The sequence below is a fragment of the Furipterus horrens genome, unplaced genomic scaffold, assembly GCF_987537825.1.
Source record: "Furipterus horrens unplaced genomic scaffold, mFurHor1.1.pri manual_scaffold_5, whole genome shotgun sequence".
Classification (NCBI taxonomy): Eukaryota; Metazoa; Chordata; class Mammalia; order Chiroptera; family Furipteridae; genus Furipterus; species Furipterus horrens.
Genome location: NW_028327175.1, coordinates 91,605,749 through 91,631,560, shown reverse-complemented (window position 1 = coordinate 91,631,560; position 25,812 = coordinate 91,605,749). Strand labels below are relative to the sequence as shown.

Genomic DNA, 25,812 nt, shown 5'->3' with positions numbered 1-25,812 from the left:
GGGATCCAATTTCATTCTTTTACATGTAAATATCCAGTTTTCCTGATGCCATCTGCTGAACAGAATATGTTTTCCCATTTGAGTATTCTTGGTTCCCTTGCCATATATCAGATACCTATGTAGTATCTGGGAAGTATGATGCCTCCAGCTTTGTCCATTCTCAGAACTGCTTTGACTACTCTGAGTCTTTTGTGAATCCATATTAATTTCAGGATAATACTTTCTATTTCTGTGAAAAATGCCATTGGAATTTTTTAATTTTATTTGCATCATCTAACCTGAGATGTTTTGTTTTTTTATTGAATTAATTGGTTCAAGAAACCATACAGGTTTCAAGTGTACTACAACCCAATAAAACATCATATGCACACAGCACTGTGCGTCCATGGCCCCAAGCGAAGCCTCTTTCTGTCTCCATTTCCCCCCCTTTGCCCACCTACCCCTACCCCACAACCCCTTTACCCTCTGGCCCTCATGCCTCTCCCCTATGACAGCTGTCAGTCTGTTCCCTGTGTCCATGCCTCTGTTTCTAATATATTGTCAGTTTATTTTGTTTATTAGATTCCATATATACATGAGATCATATAGTATTTGTCTTCTCTGACTGGCTTGAATTGCATTGAATCTACAGATGGCTTTGAGTAATTAGGGTCAATTAATTTTTTTACAAAAGTGCAAATGCAATTAAATAGAAAAGGGATAATCTTTTCAACAAATTATGCTGGAGAAACTAGATATCCATATGAAGCTTGATTCCTATTTTGTACCATATACAAATAATAACTAAAAATTATGATAGATATAACTGAAAACCTATAGTTATAAAACTAAAAGAAAATCTTTGGGACCTTTGATTAGGCAATATTTATTAAATACAACACCAAAAGCATAATCCAAAAAAGATAAAGAGATAAATCAGATATAATCAAAACTAAGTACTGCTCTTCGAATGACACCATTAAGTGAATGAAAAAGCAGGTCATATACATTTTGGTTATTTTTCTAGGAAGTACAGTCTAATACCCTGGTTTACAAATACACAATAAGAAATCTGTTTGCCTGTTGATGTTTGGCAAATATCCTCTACTCTGTTGCCATCATAAAATCAAATAGGTAAAGGCAATGTAACAAACATGGAATCTTCAAATCAGGATTGGGTATTATATTATCATCGTGACTGATCACCTGAATAAGTTAGTTTAAAAGCAGAGACATATAACTTGGGGTAGTGAACACACAATACAATATACATATGATGTATTATATAATTGTTTATACTTGAAACCTTTAAGTTTATTAACCTATGTCACCCCAATAAATTCAATAAAAAATGAACAAAAGCAAACATATAGCTCTAACTCTGCAGTAGACAATTTGGGTAACTAAGTTAATTTTAATCATTTAAGACTGGCAAAATTGAAATACTTCAAAAATTATTTACAATGAACTGCCATATTCACATCTGAGCTTTTTAAGTGTTTTACTGACTGAAAACAATGTTATATTTAAGCCTAATAAAATCTCATAATACAACTGTTACAGAACTGCCTTTTACAGCTTCTTCACACATCTCACTGATCTAAAAAGCTACAATTTGAAAGAAATTAGCAATGAAAGGAAAGAAGTTTGAAGCTGAATTCTAACCTACAACTCCTTGCTTGGTGATGATAGGAATTATATCCTAAAAATAAAATGCTCACTTTCAAAGTGAGAGGTAATTGAACATTAACTGAGATCAATAAGAATAGCTATTCAGTACACACTAATTCAGGCAGAAACCCAAACAGTGTTCCAATTAGGAGACAAAAGCAATTGGTATTTTTGAGAAGGGGAAATGGAACAATTGCATTAGAAGGTATGCATTTCTATTGGTTCAGGTCATAAACAGACTAAACAAAAAAATTGACAGTCAATAATAATCTGATTATACCAATACAGAAAGCATTCTTCTGTCACAACATGTGAAAAATGTTAGTTTTTCACTTCCAGTGTTTGGCTTTACCCTACAAAAGTGATGAAGTCTTCAATTATTTCAGAGAAAAGGAAAAGATGTAAGTATATAGAAGTAATTCTGACATATTTCAGATATTTAGAAAAGATTAACCAGTATAATCTGCATACAATTTAATTTTGTTGAAAAATGAGTTAATTTTTTTCATTTTTGTACTGTCATCCACACAAATTATGAGACCAACAGTAATGTTGCATTAAATAAATATACATTAAGACCAGGGTATCATACCTAGCAATGAGATCTCAAAAAATAATTGCCACTATTATCTGAACATAAACTCTAAGAAAATATGATCTTGTCTGATTTTCATTGTTACAAACACTATCACACTGTGTTCAGTTATTTGTTCACTGACTGAAATACAAGTAATTTAACACTTTAACTTAGTCACAGAATATGTAGGTTTACATTTATATTCTCAAAACTACCTTTCTAAAATTTTATATAACCTGGGTTTTTATTTGAAAGGGTACTGACTTCTGTTTTTAACATAATTCTCCAAACGAAAAGTAGTTGAGGAACTTTTCCCCTTCTATGGCTCAGTTCATATAATACTATAGGATTCAAACACCAGAGTTTACTTTCATCTTACAAAAAGCTGCCTGTCTTCTATTTCACAAGTCAGTTGTACCACAGACCATAAAGGAGGACGGAAGAATTCTGGGGTGTGAATTTAGGAAATGCAGAGCTAAGCAGACGTGGCTGCTGGCCAGGACCGTCTGAGTCGCAGAGCCTGTTGCACATGGCCCATGTAAATTCTGCAAAATCGAAATTCTCAGTAAGACTGATAGGACCTGCAGAACAGGAGAGGGCTCCAGGCCATAACCTGTAGAATGTAACTGTGTCTGTCAGGGCAGGGACTATGCCAGAGGTGAAGGGAAGATGTGACACCAGTTACTTGTCGCTGCTATTCTCCTCTGTGAAGACAGAGAACTAAGAGGATGACTCACTAACCTGCTGGTAGTAACTTAAACAGTACCCCCAAAAATCACTACTAAAGTCTAAGCAAGCTTAAAACTAAGCATCTTTTATTTTCAAAGTTTTGACTTTTTTTCGAAACACAACACTCCTACCTGGACATTATGACATGTTTACGAGCAGTTCATATTTTTAAAAATTACTTCTGCTGCAGATGCAAAGGGAAGAAAAAGGGTCCTTGTGCTTTCTGAATATGGCAGCTAAGACTGAATGGAGGAATTGAGGGGTAGGGAGAAGACAGAATCAACCTACACATTTCCAGACTGGTATCTGTTTAATCTCTAGAAGGTACTTTTAAAGCCAATTTAAGGTTACTAAGTGATATTCAATCTCTCCTATAGCAAAAAGCACATAACACTAGGACAAGTACACATTCCACATACTTCCACAGGGCTGGAAACACATACCTTACAAAACAAGAATAAAATATTATTCAATATTAATAAAATATAGATAAATGTTATAATTCAGTTAAGAATCAAGATAAACTATCAAGCCCTACCTCAAAATAGTTCTTCCTATTAATAAGATAACTACACAAGTTTAAAAGGGGCTCTTCAAATTGAAATTATCAGATGAACTGCAACCTGTAAGCAAAATTTTAGGTAAAGTATTTATTTCCCTATTAATTCCCTTATTAATAACTTTCAGTTCATAGAAGGTTAAGGTGGGTCTCAGGAAACCAAAATAAATCCTGTTATGGGTCTCCAGAGGTCACTATTCCCAGAGTAGTCCTCCATGTCTCCTATCTGTGCCTTGGGCACCCTGATCCTCGGCATAGTTCTGGTTCTATTACTCTCCTCTCTGTGTAGCCCTTTCAAGGGAGGCAGTCCACATCAAGGCCTCAGTGGCTGAACTAGAGGAGAGCCAATCCAGGCGTTCTTGGTCCCACCTTACTAAAACATGAGGGAGTTTATTGTTAACAACAGCAAACAAAGTCACACCCATACATTGAGTCTCTGTTTGTTTTCAACCACAACTCCCTGTATCTTCCGCTCTTTGGAAAATTCTGTTGAATAAAAATTTCTTCTTCCAGGGAGATTCCTAGTCTGGAATTTACTGTTGTCATCCTATAGTGTCATTTGATTCCTAGGGCTGCAGGTATGATACAATTCAGATTAAATTTGTTGGGAAACAATACTTCACAGGTACTGATACTGGGTAAAGGGTTTACAAAGTTGGAATATTCTTATTCTCTGTTCTTCTTCACTTATTATGTACATTATCTAAAGAAAAATTCTGTTGTATTTATTTCTTGGTTGCATTGAGTCCAGGTAAGGAAACTTTCATTCATAAAAGCTTTATTCAACATTAGATTTTTCATCTTTATCAATTTCCCTGGCATTCATCAAAGGTAAAAACTGAGATTTTTTGTGGTGTTTGTGAACTTACAGATTTTATATGTTTTCACCCAAATCAGTTATCAGTAGTAGTATTGCTGTTCAAACTGCAAACTTCAGTCTGTATTAGCTTCTTCAAATTGGTTCCTATGTCCTTTGGACATAAAATTATTAGCCTTTGTCACCTTCTTGACTTTCTGATATGAAAGGATGTCTAGACTCCTCTAGTACATTTCTTGCCCAGATCTGGAATCAACCCTTTCTCCAAGGTTCCCTGGTTCCTTTGAATAGAAATATATAATGTGGGCACTAGGGATGCTTGTTAATACTGGGTTGATTATTTGTTACAGGTGATTTTTGTGGAGAGAGAGAGAAGAAATGTGTACTTTGAGGATTAAAATCTATGGGTCATACTGATCTGATACTTTCAATTTAGAATCATGCATACAAGACGCAATATAATCTCATCAGTTTTATGCCTGCATTTACTTTCACCCATGTGGAAAATACTGTTTTCTCAGGAAACCAGTAAATCCTGTTAGGGGTCTCCAAGTCCATGAAGCACACAACAAAGACAGAAGGGGCTGACATTCATTCAAACAATCTCCAGGAACTGTTCAGTGTAGATGATGCACCTCATTTATATTCTGTAAAGGATCAGCCAGGTGTCCAAAGTCACCAGCTGACAAGTGATAATGAATGCCTTTTAGCAAAAGTTCAAAGTATTTGGTTATTTCTTTAAATTAAAGCCTTTCTCTTTTTTCCTCCTTAGGTTTCGTTATTTCAACAAATGTATTTAATTTTGCATTTGTATGAATATCTGATAATAATAATAATTTAGAGTTGTATGATCCAATGGAATTTTCCCTGTAGTTTCTTCCTTTGTGAGATGATTCTATCATTTTGAGGGAACTTGGGCAAAACTGCAACAGACAGCAATTTTTTGGGACACGTCATTATGCACTCCACATTCTCATGTCTCCTTAGTGTCCCAGGACAGAAGATGAGACACAGTCTCTGAGATTGATATGTTTGTGACTATACATGAAAACTATTGGTAGTACTGAAAGATAAAATGGGTTTTTAACCACAGTGCAGGAAAATCTATACTTCCCATAAGTTGGATTCACATGGAGAATAGCCTGGGCTTCAGGCCCCACTCTCCTTGAGGCTCACAACCTAGATTCAAAGAGTTGAAGATAAGAAGAAATTCTTTGATGATTTCCTGATTCCTTCAAATACTCAAGCCCCCCCACCCCCCATTCCCTTTCTCCTTCCACTTCCATTCTCCAATAGTAGCAGAAAGAAATGAAGCATGGGGCACTTAGTATACAAGAAGCCAAAAAGCAACTTTGCCCTACTAAGCACTTCGAAGCTAGTATATTTGAATATGAAAATTTGTACTGACCCCTTCATACACAACATGTACACTTTAAGTTATTTAGGGTGTTCAGTGTATTTGGTAGCAAGAGTGGAGCTCCTAACTAGGTTTCTTCCCCACCAGGCTGCCTGTTGGTGCCTCCTCCCAGGCTCAGCCGTTGGATCAACAGGGCTAAAGGATCCTCCTGTGTTCAGTCTGTATTGTACAGATGTAACCTCATTCCTTCCCACTGAGGGAGACTTAGGCAAGTTCTTTGCCCATTATCTAACAACTTTGGTGATTTATATCTGGGACCCTGAATTCAAACCCTAAACTCTAGCAGTCTTCTGTGGGTGCCTGAGGCCTCTGCAATTGGAGTTCCCAAGATCTGCCTACTTAAGATTTTACACTTCTCAGGAAGAGCACCCAGGAGACCTGGAGAGTGGCCCTGGGACCCCTGAGAACAAGAAGAAAAGAATTCTATTTTCCAAACAAAAACTCATCCTTCAGCTAAAGAAAGAAGACATGTGTACCAGCTTCTGTGAAGTCATCATAGCAGATCACCTGAGAAAAAAAATCAACCTGTTCCATCTGCCTCGACTATTTTTCAGATTTGAATTGGACATTCCATACACTTAATTTCTGATTTATAATTTTTGGGGGGGAGAGACTCAGATTGAGCATTTCATTTCCCCCCATTATCTTCATATTTTTCATACATGAGGGAATTCAGATCACTGTGGTTCAGGGGGAGCTGGTAGCTAATATCAATATGATTATGACTGTGCTGAACTTGCATCACCATTTGCTGAGGTTTCATGTGTACATAAGTCTGGATTGAACAATACTCGGGTGTGTCTAAAGAGTGATCAAACACACTGAAAGCCGCTTTTTAAAGATAAAAAAAAGATTTAAATCTCATTCTCTTTAGTAATAGTAATCTGATGACAATGAGGTGAAAAGAGTGAATTTACCTCCTCGTACAAATCCATTGGTAGCTATTGCTGAAGTAGACAATCCTGTGATAGTTGTCACAACAGTGGCCATCATTATTACAAGGACTGACAGGCCTTTAGAGAAGAAGAGAAAAGACTGAGAATACTTTCACTCTTATTTAAACCTGCCATATTTAGAACTGGTTAGTCCAAGTATACTAAATTTCAAAATAATTACCTTATTTTTATCCTATTTTAGGAAAATCAAATCAGAATTATGAAAAAATATTAAAAGACAGCAATCTCATACAAAGGAGAAGCAAACTTAGAATGATTCCAATTGCTTCTATTTTATGAGGTTCAGAGCCTAGACATGCACACAGCTACTTTTTATTATTCATTCTTAAATGAATCAAGCAGTATGTTAACTTCACTTACCTATTCCAGCTTGACCTACAATCCATGATAATCTAATAAAGAGCATCACACCCCAAATGTTTAACATACAACGTACCTGGAAAAGAAAGAGAGGCCAAGTCACAGATGAAAAAAGTGATCAAGTATAATACAGCAATAAATACTAAACTAGCCAAAAGTAGGATTACGACATTTAAAACTATAGGAAATCATTTAAAATATAACTCTTATCCCACCCTTTTCTTTAACAGTCTTTTAAAAAAGAGGTTAATGAGAGTTTAAATATGAGCTAATGCAAGTATAAGTATAATGTAATATGTGGCTGTGTGTATATATCCGTACACATATCCATCACAATTATCTGAAGCAGCAGAAGCAACTGAAGAAGAAAGCTAGACTTCAATCCTTTAAAAAAGTAGTTCATGTCTCCTTCAGCAATCCACATAAGGTTGATTTTTGCTTTTTTAAAAATAACATCCTCATTTAACAATTTCTACTATGTATTACATAATATTTGTTAACACAAAATGCCAATTATTCACATATATTTCAAAAATCCTAACTGAGACAGTTTCCCCAATTTACTTTTACTTTTGTTTATTATGTTCATACATAGAACATAGTCTTCTAAAATGCTAAAATCTAAGAATAGGCAAGCTAAATTATCTGGAGCTTCACATTCACTCTATTGACTAGACAATAAAGTCACTACTAGAACTGGGATTTTCCCTCTATTTCTCCCCTAATGTTAATACAACACCAAGTAAGGGCTTTCAAAGTTCCAAATGAGAGGTCACTTTAGCCTGTCTACTCCAGTCAGATAGATCCTTAGTGCCTATTCAAACACAGAAAAACAGAAATAAATCTAAACCATAATCACCTAAAACTGTCTACTGAAGTGACCTTAACACTTAAGAAAAGCGTTTCCTTTATTCTGTTCCCTGTAACTTCTATACAATCCTAGTAAAAAGAGAACGAAGCAGCAAAAATGGAAACAGGCATATCTGAGCTCTATTGCCTGCTCAGGTTTCTTGAGTGTGATGCTCCCATCAATTTAACAGATTCATACTTAACTACTGAAAGGTGACATTATGTGAAATTTATAAGAGGCAATAAAACACAGTTTACAGATAATCAAGTATAATTTGATTAAATTAAAAATATAGTTCATTTACTGAATTTAACAGGCACAAGGAAAGGAGGTTCAAAGTATTTATAATTTCATTTTCTGTAACACTCAGATCAAAAAGTTCAAAGAAAAGAAAAAGAGTTCTCTTGAGAATTGATGAGAATATTAGTAAGATTTTATAATAAACAGAAATGTTATAACTCTACGATTAAGTCTGTATGTACATACTAATACACCCTTGATCCAGCCAAACTTCACAACTCCTTTACTTTCCGCAGTATACGTGACCACAGCATCTCTGGTTGGAGTACTTTCTTCCCCGTTTGCAAAGCCATCCTCAAATGGTTCCTGGTTATAAGAGGAAAAATGTAAATTAATGCTTAAGAATTATTTAAAATTTAAAATCACCTGATAAAATACAAACATCACACTAAATACACTTAGCCATGTTTACAAGGACATAGTACAGATTTCCAACAATAAAGGCTTTCTGAATATTTTGCCTGAGGAAAATATAAAGCAATGAAGTGACAGAAAACTTAATTATTGAATTTTAAACATTTTAATTTTATGGTACTAAACCCATTTTAATAATTTCAAATTTTAATTACACTTTGGCAGTGTCTGAACAACACGGTAAATACTGTTGCTCAGTACAGACTAGCTAGGCCAGTCAATTCAGACCTTGTCTCTCCAGCCACAACCTCACATTGCCTAGCTGCCATCTTTCTCACATCTGAAATTTCAACGTTAACAAGTTAGAACTTCTTTTCACCACCAATGAACAGTTTTCCCTTTAAAATCTGTAACAGGATTCCCAAGTATCCCAACACTCACAACTCCTCCCTTTACTCCTTATCTGCATTCAGTCACTCAGTGCTGTTTACTTTTCCTTCATAATTTGTCTCAGATTCAGACATGAACTGGTTAACACACTGCATTTCCATAACCAGTGCTTCCTTCTTAGATTTTTATATGTCATGTCTGATTCTATAATTCTTAGTTTTTGTTCTCTATTTTCTCTCTCTTCAGGGATTTCAACTTCTGTTCAGTCCCAACATACCCACGTCATGACAAATTTCCAAACCAGTAACAGTGCCTTAAACAGATCATAAAGGGCGGAGGAAGGTATTGGGAGACAGAAAATGTTCTAGATCTAGAATCATGTCCCTAACACTATCTCTATAGTTGTTCTTCTACCCATATTTTCAACAGCAGGGAACAAAAAACAGCTATATTTCAAACATAATTCTTTGAATTCAGAAGAGCCAAAAAAAAAAAAAAAAAAAAAACTGGTTTTCATTTAATCCAGAAAACCGTGATCTAGATTTCCTATAGTACATTTTTAAAAAAGATTTTATTTATTTACTTTTAAAGAGAGGGGGAAAGAGAAAAAAAAGAGAAACATGGATGTGTGTGAGATACAATAATCAGTTGCCTCTTGCACACCCCAACTGCGGACCTGGCCTGCAACCCAGGCATGTGCCCTGACTGGGAATCAAACTGGTGACCTTTAGGTTTGCAGGTCAGTGCTCAGTCCACTAAGCCATACCAGCCAGGGCAGGATTTCCTATAGTACATATTAAAAAACATTTTCAGTGGTTAATACCCTCTAGTAAATACAGAATACAAATATTTTTCATAGAAATGAGCTTAGCAAGTTCTTCGTTACCACAGAGCAAAATCTATGTCATAATCTGAACTTCCTTTTTTTCCCTGACCAGTATCTGTTAGCCAGGTAGACTCATTTAATTCTGTTTAACGTATTATATGCTTTTGCAAAGTACTATCAACCTAAATTAGCTCTTAGATTCCAGTTTACATATCTTAATACTGCTGATATTTAGATTTTTAAGCAACAGAAGCATCATAGTAAGTTAAATGCAATAATGTCCTTAAGTGTACCTTTTGAAAATTATTTTAATGATGTTAAGAGGAAAATAATCAAATTTTCAACTACCCCCATGTAATTTTAACTATGTGAAATATATAGAAAATAAATCACTCAAAGATCACTAAGAACTTAAAAATGGAATTTAATGTTAACCACTTCTCATAGTTCACAAATTTAAAACAGAGCCTAAGAGAAATTAGTTATAAAAACTGCCCTTTCAAAAAAACACAGTTTTAAAACTATCTCCTGTATCAATAATTACTGTATTATACTATAAGGGATAAGAGATGCCTCAAGCTTATGATACCTAGAACTACCCACTGCCACAAAGTTTTTTAATTACCCCAATCTGCTATACTTTTTAAAAAGCTTTAAGGTATAATTCACGAACCACACAACTTACCCATTTAAAGTACACAAATCAATGATTTTTAGAATAGTCACAAAGTTGTACAATTATCACCATAATCAACATTTTCCTCATCCCCCAGAAAGCTCCACACCCATTAGCAGTCACTCTATTTCCCCTTTCCTCCAGCTCCTGGCAATCACTTACCAACTTTCTGTCTCTACGTCTTTGCTATTCTGACATTTCATACACAGGAATAATGAAATCATACAATATGTAGCCTTTGTGTGTGGCTTCACTTAACATTTTCATGGTTTTTCTGTTATAGTATGTATCAGTATTTCATTCCTTTTTATTGCCAAATAATATTCCATTTTTGAGGTTTATTCTGTTTTGCTTTTTTCGTCCATCAGTTGATGATTATTTGGCTAATTCCACATTTTGCCTATTATGAATAATGCTGCTGTGAACATCTGTCTATAAGTCTTTATGTGGACAAACACGTTTTCATTTACCTTGGGTGTACACCTAGGAATGAAATTTTTGGGTCATGAATCCTTTTTGAAATGACTACTTCTGGTCATTTTTCTCATCTCTTATAGACAGCAGACTGTCACTCCTCATTTCAGTCAATACCTATTGTTTTTGCTCTCCCTCACTTAGACTCTGGTATACACATGGAAACCAGTAACCATTAAACTTGTTAGAAATATGTACAAATAGAAAAGAAAATTGTGGCTAGGGGTCTGTGTAGCTCAATCACAAGAGCAACCCACTTTTGATTACTTCCACTGTTAGATATATTCTAGATAGTCGAGCATCAATTAGGATCCCAAATTAAAAACATTCCTCATGGGGACTGATGACTTAACCGTTCAATTATTCAAATAAAAGCCAGAAGAAAAATGTTTGCCTCTTAATTCAATTAACTCTAAAGTAGACAACAGTTCCTCAGTTTTCATTCTAGGATATTTAGTACTGTTCAATTTATGAAAGACTTTAAAATATTGCAAAACCTCCAAGTATTACCAAAAATATATAATGTATAATAAGATACACAAAAAGCCATCCGTCTTCCCATCCCTATTAAAAGAAAACTAAAGATGTGTGTACGTATACGCAATAGGCTACATTTTCCAAGACTAAGTATTGATGTGGGTGTCTTTTTAACAATGCAAAAGTATGCAGGCATCTTAAAATTTTTGTTGTGGGTGTTTATCAGAATTCCATTTCAAAGTTGAAAATTTAGTAGTGATTATGCTAGTTTCTGCTATACTGAGGACAACTATATTCAAAAACAAAGTAAGATTCTTGATAGTGTATGAAATAATATTTTAAAATAAAGATGGGTCCACATAAATGAAAGTTTATCTTCCTCATCATGTTCCAATAGCTCTATTTCAAAAAGTGTTTGTTAGTAATCTCTAATATACAATTAAAAATTTAAAAAACAGTATGTTATTTGTAGTTTAATCAATATATTTAAATATAATGAAATTGGGTTTATAACTGTATTAATTCTTGAAGTCGTAGGAAACGAATGTAAAATACACATACAGGTTTCCCCTACTATCCAAAAGTAGAGAGTGACTATGATACCTTTCCTATGCTGAAATGGCATAAAATAAAGAAGTATTTACTTTAAGACACATCTTGTTATCAAACACACAAAATAAACTGAGATAAAGCACAGATGCTCACAGACAGTTCAAAATGCAGGGGGGCTGATGCCGAGATGCTGAGTGGAGCTCCAAGGGACGCAGGCTGGTGGTGCCACTCATTCTGTGCCCTGCCTCTACAATGGCTCGCTGCAAAACAAATGCCCAATACTATTTTCACATTTTGCCTTTTTTTCATAAAAGCAAGAAACATCTTTGGGTTTTTGTTCGGTTAGCAAAACCAGATACTAATGCAGGTCTTTCATAAAAGCAAAGTGGCATAAAGCAAAATTGCAAGAAGAAGGGGATACCTCAATTTTGTTTCTTTAAATATATCAGTTTCAGAGAAATAAGTAAATTGTTGGGTAGGGCTTTTGGTCTACAGATTTTAAAAATTGCATAAAAACCTTACAATCAGGAAAGTTTCACATTTACAATTATGAACTACAAATCATGCTGATACAAAGGTATATAAATAAGATCTCCAACCTACTGTTTTTCACATAACGGATGTCAAAAATAGCAACATAAATGATTTTATGGATAACATCATATTAAATGAGGTGGGACAAGTTAATTTGGGTTTATTTGGGAAATAATCCTTCATAAAGTAGCGCTGTGATTCTGAATCTACCAAGCAGAGATTGAGGGTGAGTGAGGTGAGAACAGAATGGGGAAACAATGAAAAGACAGAGGAGATAATGGAAGATCCAGGCAGAAAGGCTCTCGGTAACTAAAATTTCTTTTCTTTTTAAAAATGTATTCTTAAATTACATATATATATATATATACATATATATATACGTATATATATATACGTATATATATATAATTTTTTTTTTCTTTTTAGAGAGGGGAAAGAAGGGAGAAACAGGGAGAGAAGCAGCGATCAGCTGCCTCTCGCATGCCCCGAACTGGGGACCTGGTATGCAACCCAGGTATGTGTCCTGACTGGGAATTGAACGAGTGACCTCTCGGTTTGCAGGTTGGCGCTATATCCACTGAGCCACACCAGCCAGGACCTAGAATTTCTCAATGAAAGAAATAGAGAACTAGTAAATTATGTAAACCTGAAAAGGAAATGATTAATTCAGTTGGACCTGTTGAATTTGAGGAGCCATGAGACAATTAAGAGAGTTCTACCAGGCAGTTAAAAAATTCATGACTGGAACTTAGGAGAGGGGCCAAAATAACAAGCCAGTGGGTAAAGCTATGGAAACAAAATGAAAAGAGAAACTTAAGAGAGAAAAAACGAGGAGGTGAACATTTTACTGGGGACACAGAAAATAAAAGAATGAAAGGGAACTCTGGTCTCCACGGTCATTATTTCTTTGCAGCCAGTAAAGAAGAATTTTTACACTGTAGGTAATGTCTCCTCTCTTGTATATTCAACTTTCCACCTCAGCTTGATCGCTAACACCCCTCCTCCACCCATCACTAAATGCTCAGCCAAATTTGCTGAACTACTATGGTACATTCCTCAATGTATACCCACCTAGCTTTACCCCACAACACTGAACTACTTTTATAGGACATCCAAACACCTCTCTGCTGCCAACTCTAATGTACATTTTCAGTCTCTGTCTCACAGGACTTTTGAAACACTATATGATACTGTTAATCACTTCCTCTTTCTTGAAACATTTAATGGAATACCCTATTTTCTCCCAGCCTCTTCTATCCAGAAATGAAATAGTAAGGGTCCCTTCAACACTTGATCCTAGACTCATCTCCCTTTCTCACTCTATATTTTCTTTCTACGGTCATCTTACAGACCTGAAGCTATAGGCACCATCTAAGTGTGATGAATAATAAGTGATGGCCCCGTTCATTCCCATATCAGACCTCTCCTCTGAATTTCAGACGTGCATGTAAATATTGATGTTGCCACTTAGATATTTCATTATATTTACTGTTCTAATTCTTGCCAAATGGGAATAATAAGTTGTCAATGTGCAACGAACAACAATTTTTCTCTAAATAAAAAATAATTTTTTTGATTAGTTTTTATTTCCTGATACTTAACTATCAAAAAATTTTTGAACCCCCACTCTTATTAGGGATTTCTGGACCCAAGGGTAGGTAGGACGATGACCATGTCCAGCTTGAAGCAGCTAGAGGAGCATGAGACCTTTGCCCATTGTCCTTTATAAGATTATAAAGGGTCTTAAGTCTGAGAGAAGGGAATTGTTACAGAGCGGGGTCCCCCCCAAAATAAATAAATTAATTAATTTTCTAAAAAAGGAATTTGACCAGAAAGATAGTAAGGTCTTAATAATTAAAATATTTTATAATGTATAATGTATTTTTATGTATTCCTTATTGCACATCTTAAATATTTACAAAATTTTGTTTCCAATATCCCAAAATTAAGTAGGTTATATTTCAATTCCACTTGACTTAAGAGAAAATACAGCTCATAACACACTAACTTCATTTAATGATGATTTTTCAGTAAAACATTTATAAAATCAAGCTATTGTTTCTTCCCTAACACTAGAATTTTCTTTAGTATTCTGATGACAGCCTATGATGAAATCAGATTTCTTTTTTTGCATGTTTTTCTATTACAGTTGTCCCATTTTACCCCCATTGTTCCCCCCTACTCTGCCACCCCCCTTCCCACATTCAATCCCCATCCTGCTGTCCATGTCCATGGGTCATTCATACTAGTTCCTTGACTAGACCCTTCCTCTTCTTACCCCACTTTTCTCCTCTCCCCTCTTCCACCTGGTCACTGTCAGTCTCTTCCTTGTTTACATGCCTCTGGTTCTATTTTGCTCGTTTGTTTGTGTTGTTCATCAATTTCCTCTATTAGGTGATATCATATGGTATAAGCTTCCTGGTTTATTTCACTAAGCATAATGCTGTACAGTTCCATCCATGCTGTCACGAAAGGTAGGAGTTGCCTTCTTTCTTTCTCCTGCATAGTATTCCACTGTGCAAATGTACCACAGTTTTTTGATCCACTCATCTGCTGATGGTCACTTAGGTTGTTTCCAGCAATTGGCTATTGTAAACAGCGCTGCTATGAACATAGGGGTGCATAGGTTCTTGTGAATTGGTGTTTCAGGATTCTTCGGGAATAATCCTAGCAGTGGAATCACTGGATCAAAAGGCAGTTCTGTTTTCAGTTTCTTGAGGAAATTCCATACTGTTTTCCACAGTGGCTGCACCAGTCTGCATTCCCACCAACAGGGCACGAAGGTTCCCTTTTCTCCACATCCTCACCAGCACTTGTTTGTTGATTTGTTAATGTTCGCAATTCTGACTGGTGTGAGGTGGTATCTCACTGTGGTTTTAATTTGCATCTTTCTGATGGCTAGTGATATGGAGCATCCTTTCATATGCCTATGGACCCTCTGTAGGTCCTCCTTGGAGAAGTGTCTGTTCAGGCCCTTTGCCCATTTTTTTTTTTTATCACCAATTTTTTAAAAATAATGTATTTGTTTATTTATTTATTTTTAGAGAGAGAGCAAAGGAGAAAGAGAGGGAGAGAAACATCACTGTGTGGTTGCCTCTCACTCGCACCCCCAACTGGGGACCTGACGTGCAACCCAGGCATGTGTCCTGACTGGGAATCGAACCAGCAACACTTGGCTCACAAGCCAACGCTCAATCCACTGAGCCACAGAAGCCAGGCCTTTGCCCATTTTTTAATTGGATTGTCTGTCTTCTTGGTGTTGAGTCATATAAGCTCTTTATATATTTTGGAGATCAGTCCCTTGTCTGAGTATCATTGGCAAATACGTTTTCCCATATGGTTGGTTCCCTTTTCATCTTGCTGATGTTTTCTTTTGCTGAGCAGAAACTCTTTAGTTTGATGTAGTCCCATTTATTTATTCTTTCCTTTATTTCCCTTTCCTTAGGAGATATGTCGGTGAAAATACTGCTACATGGAATAGTTAAAATTTTCTTGCCTGTTTTCCTCCATGACTTTCATGGTGTCACACTTACATTTAAGTCTTTCATCCATCTTGAGTTTATTCTTATAAAATACTAATAAAATACATTCCTGGCAATGTTTATTACCAATCTATTCACTTTTTGTACAAATTTATTCTATTTTTACAGATTAACTGGTAAAGGCTGGACAACAGGGTCTAGTTCAGCAATTTCACGCCATGGTTGGCAAAAGACAATAACCTACTTTTTTTTTTTTTTTTAATTTGGAAAGAGGGAGAAATGTTTGCGTCTTTGTTTTGATTCACTATTTAAAAAATAATTAAGCAAAGCTGCACCGAAGTATCTCTTTAGGTTTTTAAAATGCCACAACACTGTTTTCAGGTAGACTTTAGGATGCTGAAATATGAACACTCTTAGAAGAGGAAAATGTTCCATTGCCTTAACTATATTTAATGTATTAAAAAGTTCAGAGTAACTACTGATGTGATGTTATTTGCTGATTCTGAATTTGCAAAAAAAAAGTTTCTAGGCATAGCCACAATCACATCCTTATTAATCTATTTTTATCAAGCACCATATGAGGTACTTCCCAGCCCTTCTACAGCTGACATTTTTATAGTAGAGATTAGAGATGAAAGATAGGTCTTCTAACTTTAATCCAGGGCATTTTCCATTATATCAGTAGCATCTATTAAATTAAATGCTTAACCAGTCAAAAGAAGGTTAGGGGTCTTTTCAATAATACTCTCTTTTCAAGTCAGCCTCTCTGTAAAAATCAGTTTTCTAATCTCTAAAGTGGAGATGATAGTCCAGGCCTCCAGTACCATCTCTAAACAAAGATCAATTTGTAACGAGAGTCACATAAAGCAGCTGACGCTTCTAGTGTGATTATAATAAAGCAATTTAAGTTTAGTACCAGTGCCACATTAGAAATGTGACAATGTGACTCACAGTTATTTATTTCAAAAGAATTAATAAGAACCTTATTCGTAAGGGCCTGGCTTTTCAACGTCTGGCCATTTTCAACAAGAACAAGATTAGACACTCAGTTGATCCTATCAGAGCAAGGACAGCAGTTCCACTGGAACTCCACAGGCTCTCAGTGCCCAGTCAACGCCGCTCCTGTGGCAACTGCTGAGAAGCTCAGACCTATCAGACCAAAGCCCTTACCAACTCTTAACAACTAGGGATCCTCCTCCTGTCCCTTCACTGCATCTCTGAAATATATATGGCATTAAATTTTGATCATGCTTTATGGACCCATTGTGAGTCTATGCTTCTGTGTAACGGTCCATTTGTTTAGAGGAACAACATTTTTAGCATCACCTCTGCAAGTAGAAAATGGTTCTTAAAATTGATAAAAGTAACTTATATAGTTGATGTAAAGATTGTGTAAGGTAAGGTATTTGTTTACAAAAAATTTAAAAAAGTGATTACTTATTGAAGATGAAGAAAGCTGCAAAGAAAGAAAAAGAAAGAAAAAGAAAATACGAGATCATTTTAGTTTTTCATTAAGACAAAGTCATATGTATTGACTAATCATTTTTATGCTGTCACAAAGTATGGGTCAAACAATGACTGACCCTCCCAAATGAAGACCAGGAAACTATATTGTGCTTAGCATTCTGACCTGGGAAATAAAATTTAGATCCCAATCACAACGCATGTAACTTTTTACACAGTAAATCAAGCTTACTAAATAATCTAAAGTGAGAGAAAATAAAAACAACATGAACAGGAAAAAAATGGGGGATACAGAGCTATAAAGTTTTAATGCATTTAACAATTACTTATTTAGAAGAAAGTGCTATGTACAGGGTAGAAGCTATGGTAGAGCATTTAGAAATTTTAAAATATGCAAAAACGTTTACAACCTCATTCAAGTTATTCAACTTCAAATTATTCTGGCAGATCACATCATCTAAATGCTAAAAAATTCTGGTAACTATAACCACCAAAAAAGTTGTAAATCCAACAGTAAGGAAGATCACAAAATAAGACCAATATAATCCCTTCTAGGAATTAAGTTTCACATTCTACCCCAAATTAAAACTTGCACTAAATGAAAAACAAGATGGAAAAACCTATTTAGTAGTTAGTACACCTTATTTCTATGTGTTTCTGAGCAATCCCCTCACGACTTCCTTAACTACACAAACACTTGGACAATACAATAGGGAAAAGGGATGATTTTTTTCCCATGTCAACTGAACATCCCAGTGCAGTCCTGGATAAAAATTGGTTTGTAGGTTAGGAAATGATTTGGTTTTGCATACTTAGGGGTGAAGTGAACCCTAGCATAGAATCCAACCCAATGTAAGTTTACTGTAATATACACCAATTTCTTTTTTGCTAAATAATATTGTAAGATACAAATAAATAGTTTTTCTATCTTCAAGAAATAAGAGTTTAAAAATCTTATAAAATTTGGTTATACATCATCTAGGTTCGGTTACTCGTTCCCAAGTGATAAACAAGAGTTCTTAGTATGAGACCCTCATAATCTGTCTGGCTTACTTTAGTAACAACTACTATTTACTGAAAGCCTACTGTGTGTCAGACATTTCCCTAATGCTTAGGTGTGCTATTTTCCAGAGTGGACACATCATTGAGAGGTAGGTACTATTACCCTCCCTTTGGAAACACTCTCTTGAGAGGTTAACTTACCCTAAATCATATCTAGTAATGTGGCAGTGCAGAGAATCTTCCAAATGGTAGAATTACATATGTCACAGTGAGCCAAGGAAAATTACTTTAGGAATCTATTTTGGGCAAGGGGACAAAAGATGGACAAATCATCCAACTCAGGAAATCCTCCCGCTCAGACCTCCCCAGCTATTTCCACTCTTCACTTTGTTTCACCTTTCCTTTCCTCCTCTGCCCCCAAACCTAAGGGCTTCTGACATGATCCCCATAAAAACAACAGAAGTTCTACACTGGATGGCACCAGAGAGGAACTTTTTAAAAATCTCTGTGCTTTGTAGAAATTCCTCCAGGGTTTATAGGGTCTAGGACACTCTGCCCTGCAGGATTGTAAGACAGCTGAACAGGACCATCTATGGAGACTAGTGTTTTACATGTTATCCACCTGGAAGGCATGTCAAATGTTTAAGTACAAAATTGTGTACTAGACGGAATTATGTGTGTTAACTGTGGAAGTTTACGTGGAGGCTATTGTGGTAGAGAGGACAGGTAAAACAGGCCAACCATTCAGTTTCTATGTTACCTAGGATTTTTTATTTCCCAATTAAAAACCCACATTAGCTGCTCAAGATAGCAATTCCTTTTAGTCAAATGTTCTGGGTCATACTAGGTTTTTTCTTTCCTTATATGTTTTACCATTGCAACCTCTTGACCTCTGGGCCCACATACACATCCACGCCCTTTAGAAAGGCTTGAAAAAGAAAATTACCCACACAGAATTCTTCAGATTTGTCTGCAGTATTTTGTTACCACATAGTAAGATTTCACATGATTGAAGTAAAAGTGAATATTAGTCTGTTTTAGAAGTGAAGTTTCTATATTTTTCTAATCACAGACCACTTTCCTATTTCTATTAATTTTCCTTTAAGTTTTCTATACATCCTCAACCTCCTATCCTTTAAGTTAGAAACTTACTAAAAGAGGTCCAACTAAAATATTTAGTCAGATAATAGTATTGCTTTATTGCTGAAATGCTAAAGTATTTTCTCCCAAGAGACATTTTGCCTGCTGTTCCCTCTGCCTGTAACATACTATGAATATGGCTGGGCTCCTTCTAATCCTTTAGGTCTCAGCTTAAAAGTAGCCTCCTCCTTCCCAGTCCACCCAACATAGTTTTTTCTCATGAACAATAAGTAAATTGTAGCATCTCATACAATGGAATAAAAATGAAATAGCAATGAAAATGAATGAATTATAAACACACACAATGAGCAAAATATGGCAGATAAACATGCCCTGTATAATTTCATTTATATAAAATTTTAAAGCAGGCAAAACTATCCTACAGTTGGCCCTTGAACAATGTAGAAATTAGGGGGCACCAACCCCTGAGCCATCTAAAATACACATATAACTCTTGACTCCCCTAAAACTTAACTAAGTTTATTAAAACATCATTTTGTATGTTATAGGCATTATATACTATCGTCGTCGGCAGCCGTCCGTCTCGAGAGACGATGGTGTAGCTTCTTAAGAGTCTATCTGCACCGCCGAGAATGGCTGTGCAGTCCGACTCGGGAGTGACATGGTATCTGTCTCCTCCCGTGTTGAATCGACATCTTGTGATGATGCTGAAGCTACAGAGCCTGGGCAGGGTAATATGGAGGGTCTGCTGTTGCCCATGCAGCAGACCCCCCCTCTCTTCGCAGCTGAAGGGTCCAAGGGAAAGACGGAGTCGATACAGCTTGGGTTCAGGTGCGCCGCAGGAGTTGCCGGTGTTGACTACAACGTCAAACCGCCTTAGGGACTCCGGCTCCGGATTTTCTGTCGGGGTTTACTCCCTTAGCCTTTCCCCTGAAGAGGTATGCCGCAAGGCAGCGGAGGTTTTTTGGAATCAGAGTTTTCCTTCTCTGATTATATACTATATTCTTCCAATAAAGTAAGCTAAAGAAAATATTAAGAAAATTATGAGAAAATACATGTATAAAAAAATCCATATATAAGTGGACTAGCACAGTTCAAACTGTGTTGTTCAAAAGTCAACTGTAATGTTCTTCAGGAATCTATAAAGGTAGTAAAAGCCATTTCCTGGGGAAAAAAATCAGGACAAAGGCCCAAGGAAATTATCACCCTTAAGTCATGGCAGCAGCTACTTTGGTAGAGGGATGGGAAAAGAGTGCACTGAGGAATGCTGAGGATGCCAGCAATGTTCTATTTCTTGCTGGGAGGTGATCATTTAATTAGGTTATACATTTATGGCTTTTTTCTGCTGTATTCCACAATAAAAAGACTCTTAAAAGAATAACAAGAAATGTGTTAAGTGCTTGGTATACTGCCTGACATTAACAGACCAAGGACTAAATAAATTTTGGCCATTATTATAAATGAGAAATAAGTGATTATTGTAACTGCCCATGTAATGAGGTTAAATAACTGGATGTTGAACAAATACATAAAAATAAGTACTGAAAAACATCATTCATCTAGCCTTTACTACATAGCTTCTAATAATTTGATACTGGCAGAGTTTAAGATGACCACTAAAGGAATAAAACAAAAACAATGACCTTTACATACAAACATGGCATCACCATTCTGCCTGGTGAGAAAGGATTTATCATCTATACCATTGGCAAGTCAATTAGGTATAGTATAAAGAATGTGGCTTTGATGATCACAGATCACACTACTAGAAATGTTCTACAACTTCTCTACAACTAAAAACATGCTTAGTAAATGATAACTTTCTCCCTTCTCTATTCCCTTTAATGGCAAAAGATAAACACTTCACTGCTGGGCTAGCCTAGGTTCATGGTGGATTTCATAGTCTGAGAACATAAGCTAAACTTCCAGGCCCAGCTTAAATTAAGCAAATTAAATTTCTGTTAATGACAGCCAAAGGAGTGGGAATCTTTATTTCAGAGCACTGTTAATATACAAGAATTTATTGTTTTATTCACAAGTACCTTATTATTGATTTCGACAAAACCAAAATTGTACTTGAAAAATGTTCAAGTTCACCAAAAAGTGCTATTTAAATCCTATAAACAAACCTCTGAAGTATTATAGATACTTTAAAAATAAAAATATCTAGTATAGTTTAATAGCATCTACTTAATACTAAGGTAAGCCACAGTGTTAAATTAATATCATGAAACACAGCCAAATGAGTAACTAAAAATGATGCATATAATATGCACATTTAGATGCCAAAGTGGCTGGGTTTATTCTAACAATTTTTTCATCAAGTTCCAGCCATTATTTCATCCCCAAACTACCAACATTTCCTATCCGTGCTGTCGGTGATTGGTGTATTCAGTGTAATGCTACCCATACAGACTACTCTCTCAAAATGAAGTATTGTTTTACAGGAATCCAATCTGCTCTGGTTAACAATGGTCTATTAATATCCAGTGGCATTAATGCAAAGCTCAAACTCAAGTGCCTCAGATAAAAGTGGATGGTGTGCCCATGTGACTTTACAATGAACCAAGTCAGAACTGCTGACTGCAGTCAGAGAATTCAGTCCTCTCCCTAGCCCTTCATGTTCTTTACTGATCATTCAAGGCTGAGTTACAACAGAATGCATTAAGAATAGCATAATAATGTATCATTTCAAATCCCATACAACTTGCTAATGTCGACAAACTAATAACTTGAAAACATTTTAATTCAAATTACCAGAAAATCTGTACCTTTCACTATTAATAGTATAATGATGTGAGCTACTTTTCAAATTGTTTTTTTTTTAAAAATAAGAACCAAAAGATATCAAGACTATAAATACATGACTAGTGGCATCATATTATAAAACCAACATACAAAGAGGAACATGTAATAACAAAAATTACATTTAGTGGATGACATGCACTTGGTATTTCATGTATTTCTCACATGAACATATAATTATTTCTCGCTATGAAGTATCACTTTCTAAGAAGGAAACTGAGCATCAGAGTTGGCAAAGTCCTTTTTTCTGAAGGTCACGCAAGTAGTAAGTGGAAAGACCAAGATTCAAATCCATGATTAACCTCTTTTCTTTTTTTTTTTTTTACTTTCTTTCTTATTTCTCCCTAAGATTACCCTCCTTGTCATTAAAGGGTCTGCATTAAGTCTATTTTTAATTTATCCTGTTCATTTGCATAAACACAACAAGAGCAGCAAATGATCATTTATGATCTTTAGCTCTGCTTTGCTGGAACTTACGCAAGGAACATTTAGAGTGACCATGACTAACTATATATGCATAGGAATGCACCTATGGCAAATGGACAAAAAAAGCAAAGGCCAGAAAGGAAATATGGGTACTCCTGATAGATAGAGCTGCTCTGGGTGAGATTCCTGAGTTCACTGTCTTTTTAAACTGAGAGCATTTCCCAAATGTGTGTAACTTGGAAGGCTGTAAGTGAAGCCTTATTAGCTTGAACCATCAGAAAAGAGAGTCCAAAAGCCAGCAGAAGAATTGGAAATTAAGTGGGAATCTCTACAAAAAAAATGGAATGACAGCAAGAGTAAGGCCCAAATTTCAGCTGGCAACTGAGATTTGGTGGGAGACCATCCACCATCCCCCAGGAGCCAGGCAGAAAAAGTAGCAGGTGGAAAATGGAACAGAGACATCAGCTAACTGGATAATTTGGGGAGGACCCAGTTGGAAGTGTGAATCTAGGCAAGTTAAGTACCCATTACAACAGAAAACAATAATCCTTAGAAGAATATAAACAACCACCATAACCTAAAGTCACTACAATGTATTATCTACATTTCCAGTTCTTACCCCAAAATATTACTAAACAGGAAAATATAACCCATAATCAGAAGAAAAAAAAACAATAATTAGAAATGAATTCCAAGTAGGTCCAGATGTTAGATTTAAGAGACAATGACTTCAGACTAAGTATAATAAGCATGTTCAAAACTTAAAGGTAAATATGGTACCAGAGAATGACAGAGAGGTAATCTCAACAGAGAAATGGAAGCTCCACTTCAGAAAACTAGAAATGCTGCTCTGGCTGGTGTGGCTCAGTAGATTGAGTGCTGGCCTGTGAACTGAAAAAGTCACTGGTTCAATTCCCAGTCAGGGCACATGGCTGTGTTGTGGGCCAGGTTCCCAGTTCAGGGCATGTGAGAGGCAACTGATCGATGTATTTCTCACACATCAATGTTTCTCTTCCTCTCTTTCTCCCTCCTCCCTCCCTTCCCCTCTCTCAAAAATAAATAAATAAATAAATAAATAAATAAATAAATAAATAAATAAATAATCTTTTTTAAAAATTAGAAATTCTAGACCGAAAATCACAATAATTAAAATGAAAAATTCGCTAGATGGACTCAAGAGCAGAATGGAGATGGCCGAAGAAAGAAGCAGTAAAAAGATTAACTTACAAACTCAAGAAACTTAACAGGCCCAAAAAGAATACACACAAAGAGAAACACCCCTATGTAAGTCAAATTGCTGAAAGCCAAGAGAGAATCTTGAAAACGACCCAAGGAAAACAACATATATAGAGATGAGCTTTCTTCTTATTAGCAACAATGGTGGTCAGAAGACACTGGAAATGCTTCTCAAAGGGCTGAAAGAAGAAAACCCTGTCAACCAAGAAGTCTACAACCAGCAAAATTATCTTTCAAAAATGAAGTGAAATAAAGACATCTTCAGATAATCAAAAACTGAATTTTGTTGCCAGCTGACCTCCATTACAAGAAGTAATCATGGAAGAACTCATGGAAGGGAACAGTATCAGATGGCAACACAGATCTAAAAAAGGAAATGAAAAAGAAAATAAATCCCACGTATGTGTTTTTTTTTTTAATTTTCTCTTTTTAAAGTCATATGACCGTTGAAAGCAAAAATACAACATTGTACTATTGGGTTTATAATTTATGACAACTAGAGCACTAAGGAAAGAAAAGTAAAGTTTTAAGGTTCCTGTATAGTAGCTGAAGAAATTTAAAATTCTAAGTAGAGTAAGCACTAAAACAATAATACAAAAAGATAATATAACTAGGTCAATAAAAGAATTAAAATGGAATACTAAAAAAATTTAGAGTAACGAGAAACAGAAAACAAATAACAAAATACTAAGCCAAACTATAACCAAATCACAATAAATATAAACAGTCTACACAGAGAAAATGGAAGTTATGGTACATGTATCATATGGTTCATATGTACAAACATTCACTTAAATAGATTACTATGGGTGACATAGGAAACTTTGATTACTTACTTACTAATAAGTTATTTAATGCTGGGTGAGAAGAGTAGGATATAAAATTATAGTTTAAGATGTACATAAAAATGCAAAAATGTTAAGAAGTTAAAGTATTTAACTTCATTTTCCAATCCTTCTATATTATTTTCTCTTCAGAATAAAACAACAAACATTTTAAATAAACAAACACAATAAATCCTTTGGAGTATCTTAAAGTGTTGGTTTTGAAAAGGATTAATCCTCAGCCTCTTAAAATTTAATACTCTAGGATGACTGGAGACTGAAATTTTCCAAAAATGTGTAGTTTATTGACTCTATTTTGCATCAAGATTATAAACACTGGCCCTGACCAGTAGGGCTGTTGGTTGGGCATCATTCTGCAAAGCAAATGGCTAGGGGGGTTAGTCCTGGATTGGGACACACATGAGAGGCAACCAATCAATGTTTCTCTCCTTCTCTTTCTCCCTTCCTTCCCCTTTCTCTAAAAATCTAAAACTAAAAATTATACACTGTTGTTACTTTGTGCCAGCACTCTGTTAGATGGAGATGCTGCAATAATCAAAACTCAGGACCTATCTTTGGATCTACACGAAAGGGCTCTTCTAGGCTGCCATTTTCTGAGAACTCTCTTTCTGCTTTTCTTACCTTCTGGCTCTACAATATGCTGGCCATCTCTGGATCCACCTTTCCCAGTGTTCATTTTCCCTTCTAAGATAGCTATACTTTTTATAACTATGTATAAAGCATAACTATACAGTCCCCAAGTGCAGGTGTGGTGAACCCCTTTCATGTAAAGGCCTTTTTGTTGTTGTTGCTTTGCTTAATTACTGGGTCAGCTTTGTTTCTGATCAGCAAATGTGCCAAATGAGTGAGAGTGAAATGGGTGGGATAGTATAGTAATTTCTCCAAGCCAGTCTATTATTTCTAGAAATGTACAGGTAAGCCAGTACTGAGAATAATTATCATAAAGCTTAATT

At 35.6% G+C, this 25,812-nt stretch overlaps 1 protein-coding gene across 2 annotated transcripts in view; it reads right to left on the bottom strand.

Annotated features, from left to right (window-relative positions):
- The window catches only part of SLC12A2 (solute carrier family 12 member 2), an 88,247-nt gene that overhangs the window by 51,228 nt on the left and 11,207 nt on the right, over positions 1-25,812 (bottom strand). For both annotated transcript variants that reach the window (XM_090276653.1, XM_090276654.1), the window contains exons 2-4: positions 8,402-8,521; positions 7,066-7,141; positions 6,667-6,762 (exon numbers count right to left, since the gene is read on the bottom strand). In XM_090276653.1, the coding sequence (XP_090132779.1) occupies positions 6,667-6,762; positions 7,066-7,141; positions 8,402-8,521 (292 nt within the window). The remainder of the gene's footprint in view (positions 1-6,666; positions 6,763-7,065; positions 7,142-8,401; positions 8,522-25,812) is intronic.